Source organism: Haliaeetus albicilla, chromosome 10 (genome assembly GCF_947461875.1).
Source record: "Haliaeetus albicilla chromosome 10, bHalAlb1.1, whole genome shotgun sequence".
NCBI classification, from domain to species: Eukaryota; Metazoa; Chordata; class Aves; order Accipitriformes; family Accipitridae; genus Haliaeetus; species Haliaeetus albicilla.
In genome coordinates, this window is record NC_091492.1 from 25,508,871 (window position 1) to 25,518,244 (window position 9,374).

The window sequence follows — 9,374 nt, forward strand, 5'->3', positions numbered from 1 at the left end:
TGTTTAGCATATATGGGAAGTGAGACACCCTAAGGAATGGCAAGGATTTATTTACCAAACTCTGATTTCAGTGTTTGCTTTGACTCATGACATGTGATCGATATCTTGCCTTCATGCTGCTTGTTGCGTTGCATGCAGCAGTAATTGCTACTTCTGCTTAATGATCCTATTCCTGTGCTCCTGCCCTGAGTTATAGAGGACTGCTTTGGACCCCAGTGAGGTGGGAGAGACTGGGGGAGGTGTGTGGGAGTGTGGGTGTAGGGAAATGCTGAGCAAGAGGATTAGTGAATGTGGGGCAGAGGGTGATGGTGACTGGGTCCTGCTGAGGAAAGGGGCAGGGAGGCTGTGGTTCAGCAGTGTGGCAGCACGTGTGGCTCGGGGCATCGCTGTAAGGGTGGGCATGATCAATGGTACCCGGGAGAGGGGAAGGCAAATGCTCAGAGAGCATCTGGAGGCCACACAGCACATTGATCCCTCCAGCATCTCACTGGTGGCTTCAGTGAGAGATTTTCTGAGGAAGACATCTTCATCCGAACCAAAAGCTCATCAAAGTGAAGCGCCCATCTTGGGAATGGGCTAGACATGCTCTGAGAAAGCTTAGGGGCCCTGCAGAGAATTGCAGAGGTGTGAATGTCCTAACACTTAAAGCCACTGTGGCCGGATTACTCCTCTAATGAAGGATGATGCCTCCAAATGCCTCCCTTCTGCATTTTCATATGTTGTGTCCTTTCTCTGGCTTGGAAAGAGCACCAAGCACCAGGGACTCCAGGGAGACTGATCTGGAGGTCTGCAGGGGATATGTGGTGTGGTCACCCTGGTAGTGCCACCTGGCATGATGTCCGTGCTGCAGCCTGTCGTGTACGGCTCTTGCAGGTGGGACTAGGTCTGTTCAGCTCTGAGCAATTTTGCCGTGGGGACAGTAAGTCCCAGCTTTGGCAAAAGGCCATGTCTAGGCCACATTTACTGGACAGAAAGCAGTGCACAAAGGTGGTGGTGGTGCCCTTGGCATTTCAAAGCAGATTTCAAAAGCTTGGGCAAGGAGGGATTTAAGGCCTGGAGGCATGATTTGGAGTATGTTGAGCTGCCTGAGGGACTTGCTGCTGGTTTTATTTCCTTCTGTCTGGCCCAGGGCTGATTTGGCTGACGCAGCGTGTCAGGCTTACCCTCTGGGTAGAGATGCTCTGAAGTCTGCAAATCTGGGAGGGAAAGGTGAGGATGGCAGGGATGGGGACATTGGCATGGTGTTATTGGCCACCCTGGGCAGCAACAGCTGCTATTGAGGGTTGGCCCCAATCCGTGCTCTTAAGGACTGAACCTGATGGGCTAGGTCATTTCTCCCTGCACTTCAGCACTTCATTGCTCCGCAGACATGGTCATTAGGTGCTGGTGCTTCAGAGGACTTAGAGCCATGAGCTGGGATGGCTGCACCATGCACAGCCACCAAAGGGATGTTGGGTGCTGTGGTTGCTTGATGTTTTAGGCTGTGCTATTACTCTATCACGGAGCCCAGGGGGAAAATGAAGGTGCAAACTCTGGGGGCTATAAACTGGGTGGCTTTAGAGCTGCATCTACAGCAATGCACTATTAAACCCATCATCTTCTTTCCAGAGAGGAGTGAAATGTCTCATCAGATAGACTTCTAGTTTCCAAGATTATAAGATGCTGGTTGAGAATAGAAGAAAAATACCACTCCCCCCAAAAGGAAGCTTTGAGATATTATGACATTTATTAGATAGAAAAAGTGCTCTTTGGAAAAGCAGTAGAGCCTTATCAAAGGCATCCCAACACCAGCAGCAGGGCACAATGCTGTTCTGGATACCTGGAGTTCTCAGCACAGGGATGTATCATCAAGGGAAGAGAGGAGGACATGCTGGGAAGAAACAGGCAAACAGAGCCAGGTCTGGAAGGAAAAAGGTGACATGGCAAAGACAGGGTTGTTTTTGCTGAGTGCCAAGTCTGCCTGGTGCTGTTACTTCTGGTGGCTGGGGGGCCAGTGGCAGGCCTGCTTGGTCTGATGGGACTCCATGTTGGGAATGACAATGGGGCATTTCTGCTGTGTGGACTGGCAGGACCCCCCACTGCCACCTCCAGAGCTGATGATGATTGTGTGGCCCGAGGAATCACCACTGCCACCACTGGATCCTCCACTGCAGCATCCAGAGGATCCCCCACTACCTCCACCTCCAACGATGATCTTGCCTCCTGAAGACCCACCACTGTACCCCCCACTACAGCATCCAGATGAGCCACCTTCTCCACCGCCTGAGCTAATAATGATCTTCTGGCCTGATCCCCCACCGCCACTGCTGTATCCTCCTCCCATGCCATAGCCTGAGGATCCCCCACTGCAGTAGGATCCACCTCCTCCACCGCCAGAGCTGACAATGATCTTGCCAGAGCCTCCACTGCCGCCGCTGTAGCTGCCCAAGCCTGAGCTCCCACAGCAGGAGGAACCCTGTGCCTGGTAGCTGGAGGAGCTGCCCCTGTGGCAGCTGATGCCCCCGCTGTGGCATCCGCCGGACGGGGAGGACGTTTCATGGCAGCCTCCGGAGGTCTGTCTGGAACACATCTTTGAGTGTGACCCTGCAAGAAACAGTGCTGTCAGAAAGGAGCCCTTTGGTGATGCTGCTGAACCCCCCCCCCCCCAAAACCATGGAGCAGTACCCAGGAAGTACCCCATCTGCCCCATCTTCTGCAGTCCTACAAGAATGTCATCTTCATGAACTCACTCTTGTTAGATTGCAGGGAAGACCTGCAATGAAAAGCACCCAGGGACTGGTCTGCAGATCACAACAGTTACAGAAAAATTCTGCGTGCAGGAAGATTGACAGTACTTCCAGAGATTTGCACACATGCTTTGACATGCTCCAAGCTGGCAGTCTAAAAACTTTAGTCCTACTGTAGATCCTTCTGGATGTATAGACTGCTAAAACTCACAGCAGCTGAAAATTCAGCCATATTTGTGTGCCCTCAGAATATCAGCTACAACTCCCTTCTGTAAAGAAGGCAGTTCTGTTGTTAGCACACCAAATTGGTTTTCAGTGAAATCTGTCCAACGTTGAGCTGGCATGGTTCCCTCATTCAAAGCATGCTCAAAGACCAACTGGTGGAGTGACCTCTCTGCACAGGGGTTCAAAAAGTTTCCATATCAATGGGCTTACCTTCTGTGCAACTGGAAATGTATGCAAGGCTTGGTGGCAGATGAATGAGGAGCCTTGGGATAGGTGAGCTTTTATATTGTATGCACTGTGCTCTTAAGGGAAGTGAGACGCCCGAAGGAATGCTGATAAGTTTATTTACTGAGCCTGTGTTTAGCTACCTCCTTTTTTGACTCACTAGCAGCACATAGGTGATATGAAGGAGATGTATCAATTATGTTCTACATTGCAGTTGCTAATTCTACTTAATGATTCACTTCCACGAGTCTTGCTCTGAAACACTGGAGGCAAAAGGCTTCTAGGGGTCTACCCCGGGGGCTCCCTAATGCATTTCTGCTAGGCTGCAGCTTCTCAGGTACTCAGCAGAGAGTGGAGATGGAACAGATGCTGAGGGATGAAGGCTGGAGTGACTTAGGGCTAGAGTGTGATGGAAGGACAAGGGTAAAGGATGTGTTGGAGCAGTCACAGGGAATTTTGGGTCAAGAGGGCTTCCTCATGGACTGGTGAGATGGGAGCTGGATGGGGAGCGGGAGTACGTCCAGCCTGCTGGGAAACGCATCCATGTGCTCAACAGGATGGTGTTCCACCTGTGATGGGACAGTGCACCGCTTTGGAGCACCTTATCCCAGATACATTTCAGAGGGCCCCATGAGGATGGCAGAGACATGGGGGCCATTCCCCTCACCCTTTTGGGAGCCCAAGGTGGGCACTGCTGTTGGACTGAGCAGAGAGGTCTGTGGTCAGCTGCAGCTTCCCGGGGTCCCAATAACCAGGCTAGAGTGGGGGAAGTCTTGAAATCTTTCTGTTTGCAAAGGTGCATTTGAAGACCATCAAGACCCTACCCTTGAACTCTAGGACATTAAAGATTTCCTCTGTCTCAGCAGGACACATTTTCTGTGGGTGCTCTGCTTCACTGGCCAGCCCACCCACACCTGAGGCTGGGGAGGCATCTGGGTATTTTGCTTGCTGGAGAATGACAGTTTGTCAGCACAGTTATCGCAGCACTGGCTGCTGTGTTTTGCAGCAGCTTCATCCTGTCACTGTGTCACGCACGCTTGGAGGCTGACAGCAGCATCCACCCTCATGGGAGATTGAGTAGAGGAAAGCATAATTGGGGGGTTTTAGCTGAGAGGATGCATGACAGCAACAGCAGGCTGCCCAGCTCTGTCATGATGAACACAATTTTGAGCATGCACGCAACTCCATTGGTATGGGGACAGGACTATCAGCACCAGGAACGTGGGTGCAGGGGGCTTCCTTCATTTTGCTTTGGACTCCCTCCAGTGGCCTAAGCTCCACTCTCATCATCAAAGGGAAATCTAAGGTCTCACTGCAATTCTGGCTCTCACCCATCAAGTGTGGGTGTTGTGCTACCGAGCATCGCAACACCTTGATCCCTTCTGTGCATTTAACTTGTAGGGACTTGCACCAAAGGGCACCTCGGATTTGCAGCTCATCAGGACCCAGGGTGCGAGGGAAGTCTGTGAAGCCTTTTGGCAGGGGTGGTGAGAGTTGCTTCTGCAAGTGCTGGTGTGCAGAGACCACAAGGCTGGACCCTGCAGGGACTAGAAACACTGAACCTGTAGCACAGGTACATGGGTGGTACTTGCCACACATGGAGGAAGAGCATGGCTGGAACCACAGCTGCTGGAGGCATCAGCATTGCCACAACCCCCCCAAGGTTAAAAAGCAGCTTTAATATCTATGTTGAAGGCAAGGGTAGATGCAAACAGCTTCATGGTGGAGGCTGCCCCAGATTTGGGCCATGCTGCCCATTTCTGATGCTCTGTCTGGGTCATTTTCTGCTCTGCAGTCCAGTCACCTTCAGGGTGGGCTTGCAGGTTATGTTATCTTTTAGTCTCATCACTGCAAACACCTCAATGGATGGTGCCTTGGTGTGCATTGTTATGAGAGGGAGTAAAACCTTGGCCAGATCCTACAGTCCTTTTTCCCAGCAGCTTCCTTCATGCACAGCAGTGCTAACGTTGATAACATGGGACATGATGAAGATACTGCTGGTGTAAGAACTCTCCAATTTTTCTGCAAAAGGCAGAAGTCGGTCAGTCATGATCCCTCAAGCATTTGCATGGCTGATGATCCCTTTTATTGCTAATTTTGTTTCCGACCTACCAGCTGTGTGTGCGAGATGGACAAAAAAGCCTCTTAGCTTAAAATTTACTGAACACAAGACTAACCACGCCTCGCCCGAGGAGGATTTGCTGCTGACTTCAGGACAAATGCTATTGAATGTTTCCTGGCATAATTAATGGTTTTCTTGTGATAAATGTAGGGAAACGAAGTACGAAAAACCCAACTGTATTTCCAAAGGATGCTGCTGTCTGCACTGGAAATCCTTGCAGTGAAACCCTGACCTTGTGGTCTGCTTCCTTCTCTAGGAAGGGAAAACTGAGGTGGAGCTATTTCCCAGGTTAAAGTTGCTGCCTTGGTGGACATTATTTGCAAGAGGGACAATGATCATCTGCTTAAGCAATAAGGTTTCTCTCAAGAAGATCTGTTAATAAATGTCTGCTCCAGCACTGCAGGCTGAAGAAGATTTCACAGCTGAATGTATTTGATGTATTATTCACTTTTTGAAAGTAAACATGGGACTGACAAAGGATAAAAGCAGCCTTGCAAAACCAGTTCTTTCTGTACACAGTAATATTTATTTCCCTTCATATTGATGGGTAAGAAGAGCCATCTATGAGTTCACAGCACATGAATGCAGCATCAGGGGAAGACAAGGGAAAAAGACATGCTGGGACAAAACAGAAAAACTTGGAAGACAGAGGCAGGGCTGTTCTTGCTGAGAACTGGGGCTGCCTGGTGCTGTTACTTCTGGTGGCTGGGGGGCCAGTGGCAGGCCTGCTTGGTCTGATGGGACTCCATGTTGGGAATGACAATGGGGCATTTCTGCTGTGTGGACTGGCAGGACCCCCCACTGCCACCTCCAGAGCTGATGATGATTGTGTGGCCCGAGGAATCACCACTGCCACCACTGGATCCTCCACTGCAGCATCCAGAGGATCCCCCACTACCTCCACCTCCAACGATGATCTTGCCTCCTGAAGACCCACCACTGTATCCCCCACTACAGCATCCAGACGAGCCACCTTCTCCACCGCCTGAGCTAATAATGATCTTCTGGCCTGATCCCCCACTCCCACCACTGTTTCCTCCTCCCATGCCATAGCTGGATCCTCCACTGCAGCATCCGGAGGATCCCCCGCTACCTCCACCTCCAATTATGCTCTTTGATCCTGAAGACCCACCACTGGATCCTCCTCCCATGCCATAGCTGGATCCTCCACTGCAGCATCCGGAGGATCCCCCGCTACCTCCACCTCCAATTATGCTCTTTGATCCTGAAGACCCACCACTGGATCCTCCTCCCATGCCATAGCCTGAGGATCCCCCACTGCAGTATCCGGAGGATCCCCCACTACCTCCACCTCCAATTATGCTCTTTGATCCTGAAGACCCACCACTGGATCCTCCTCCCATGCCATAGCCTGAGGATCCCCCACTGCAGCATCCGGAGGATCCCCCGCTACCTCCACCTCCAATTATGCTCTTTGATCCTGAAGACCCACCACTGGATCCTCCTCCCATGCCATAGCTGGATCCTCCACTGCAGCATCCGGAGGATCCCCCGCTACCTCCACCTCCAATTATGCTCTTTGATCCTGAAGACCCACCACTGGATCCTCCTCCCATGCCATAGCCTGAGGATCCCCCACTGCAGCATCCGGAGGATCCCCCGCTACCTCCACCTCCAATTATGCTCTTTGATCCTGAAGACCCACCACTGGATCCTCCTCCCATGCCATAGCCTGAGGATCCCCCACTGCAGTATCCGGAGGATCCCCCGCTACCTCCACCTCCAATTACGCTCTTTGATCCTGAAGACCCACCACTGGATCCTCCTCCCATGCCATAGCCTGAGGATCCCCCACTGCAGTATCCGGAGGATCCCCCGCTACCTCCACCTCCAATTATGCTCTTTGATCCTGAAGACCCACCACTGGATCCTCCTCCCATGCCATAGCCTGAGGATCCCCCACTGCAGCATCCGGAGGATCCCCTGCTACCTCCACCTCCAATTATGCTCTTTGATCCTGAAGACCCACCACTGGATCCTCCTCCCATGCCATAGCTGGATCCTCCACTGCAGCATCCGGAGGATCCCCCGCTACCTCCACCTCCAATTATGCTCTTTGATCCTGAAGACCCACCACTGGATCCTCCTCCCATGCCATAGCTGGATCCTCCACTGCAGCATCCGGAGGATCCCCCGCTACCTCCACCTCCAATTATGCTCTTTGATCCTGAAGACCCACCACTGGATCCTCCTCCCATGCCATAGCCTGAGGATCCCCCACTGCAGCATCCGGAGGATCCCCCGCTACCTCCACCTCCAATTATGCTCTTTGATCCTGAAGACCCACCACTGGATCCTCCTCCCATGCCATAGCCTGAGGATCCCCCACTGCAGTATCCGGAGGATCCCCCGCTACCTCCACCTCCAATTATGCTCTTTGATCCTGAAGACCCACCACTGGATCCTCCTCCCATGCCATAGCCTGAGGATCCCCCACTGCAGTATCCGGAGGATCCCCCGCTACCTCCACCTCCAATTATGCTCTTTGATCCTGAAGACCCACCACTGGATCCTCCTCCCATGCCATAGCCTGAGGATCCCCCACTGCAGCATCCGGAGGATCCCCCACTACCTCCACCTCCAATTATGCTCTTTGATCCTGAAGACCCACCACTGGATCCTCCTCCCATGCCATAGCCTGAGGATCCCCCACTGCAGTATCCGGAGGATCCCCCGCTACCTCCACCTCCAATTATGCTCTTTGATCCTGAAGACCCACCACTGGATCCTCCTCCCATGCCATAGCTGGATCCTCCACTGCAGCATCCGGAGGATCCCCCGCTACCTCCACCTCCAATTATGCTCTTTGATCCTGAAGACCCACCACTGGATCCTCCTCCCATGCCATAGCCTGAGGATCCCCCACTGCAGCATCCGGAGGATCCCCCGCTACCTCCACCTCCAATTATGCTCTTTGATCCTGAAGACCCACCACTGGATCCTCCTCCCATGCCATAGCCTGAGGATCCCCCACTGCAGTATCCGGAGGATCCCCCGCTACCTCCACCTCCAATTACGCTCTTTGATCCTGAAGACCCACCACTGGATCCTCCTCCCATGCCATAGCTGGATCCCCCACTGCAGCATCCAGAGGATCCCCCACTACCTCCACCTCCAACGATGATCTTGCCTCCTGAAGACCCACCACTGTACCCCCCACTACAGCATCCAGACGAGCCACCTTCTCCACCGCCTGAGCTAATAATGATCTTCTGGCCTGATCCCCCACTGCCACTGCTGTATCCTCCTCCCATGCCATAGCCTGAGGATCCCCCACTGCAGTAGGATCCACCTCCTCCACCGCCAGAGCTGACAATGATCTTGCCAGAGCCTCCACTGCTGCCGCTGTAGCTGCCCAAGCCTGAGCTCCCACAGCAGGAGGAACCCTGTGCCTGGTAGCTGGAGGAGCTGCCCCTGTGGCAGCTGATGCCCCCGCTGTGGCATCCGCCGGACGGGGAGGACGTTTCATGGCAGCCTCCGGAGGTCTGTCTGGAACACATCTTTGAGTGTGACCCTGCAAGAAGCAGCATGCTTTATATTCATGAGCCGCCTCTGTTGGCATGAGAATTTGCCCCAGCCAGAAGGAGCCATGTAGAGCCCAATGACATTAACAGACAGTCTCCAGAACCAAGGAACTTCCTTCTGAACACTTTGTGCTCCATAGATCCCAGCCAGACTTTATAGCTTTTGCTAACAGATTACCAGATTGCTGAAGTAAATCAACCCATCATTTAAAGTCTTTTATCCCATAGCTGTTCCATCTCTACCTCTACACTGATGAAACACATGACTTTCAGTAGCACGGGATGACCCTGCTTCTGCTGACATGCACAGGAGATTTAAATTCATCAATGCAACCTTCCTGCCCTTCAAGCCACCACCCATCTAGATGTACTTTACCAAAGCATTTATGTTTTGCAAGCACGAAATTAGAAGAATCGCTCCCTTTGGCAGAAAGGGACTTACCTTTCTTGGCTCTGACAATGTGTACCACAGAGCAAAGCTGAGCGAATGAAGCACTGTGAGATCCAGCAACTTTTATACCATTTCTAGTT

The 9,374-nt window shown here is 52.3% G+C and overlaps 1 protein-coding gene across 1 annotated transcript; it reads right to left on the reverse strand.

Moving 5' to 3' along the window:
* Positions 1 to 5,787: 5,787 nt before the first annotated feature.
* Positions 5,788 to 8,934, reverse strand: LOC138687110 (uncharacterized transmembrane protein DDB_G0289901-like). The gene is made up of 2 exons (XM_069793082.1): positions 6,308 to 8,934; positions 5,788 to 6,220 (listed from the first exon to the last, which is right to left on the reverse strand). Exons 1-2 carry the CDS (start codon positions 8,847 to 8,849, stop codon positions 5,991 to 5,993), a joined length of 2,772 nt encoding a protein of 923 aa, XP_069649183.1. The 5' UTR covers positions 8,850 to 8,934; the 3' UTR covers positions 5,788 to 5,990.
* Positions 8,935 to 9,374: the final 440 nt, after the last annotated feature.

Bases quoted from the DNA above. Each gene is read 5' to 3' on its own strand.
- LOC138687110 (XM_069793082.1), bottom strand. From the start codon at position 8,849: ATGCTGCTTCTTGCAGGGTCACACTCAAAGATGTGTTCCAGACAGACC. The intron at 6,221-6,307 runs GCCAGAAGATCA...GGTCTTCAGGAG, and splicing joins TGGTGGGAGTGGGGGATCAG to GCAAGATCATCGTTGGAGGT.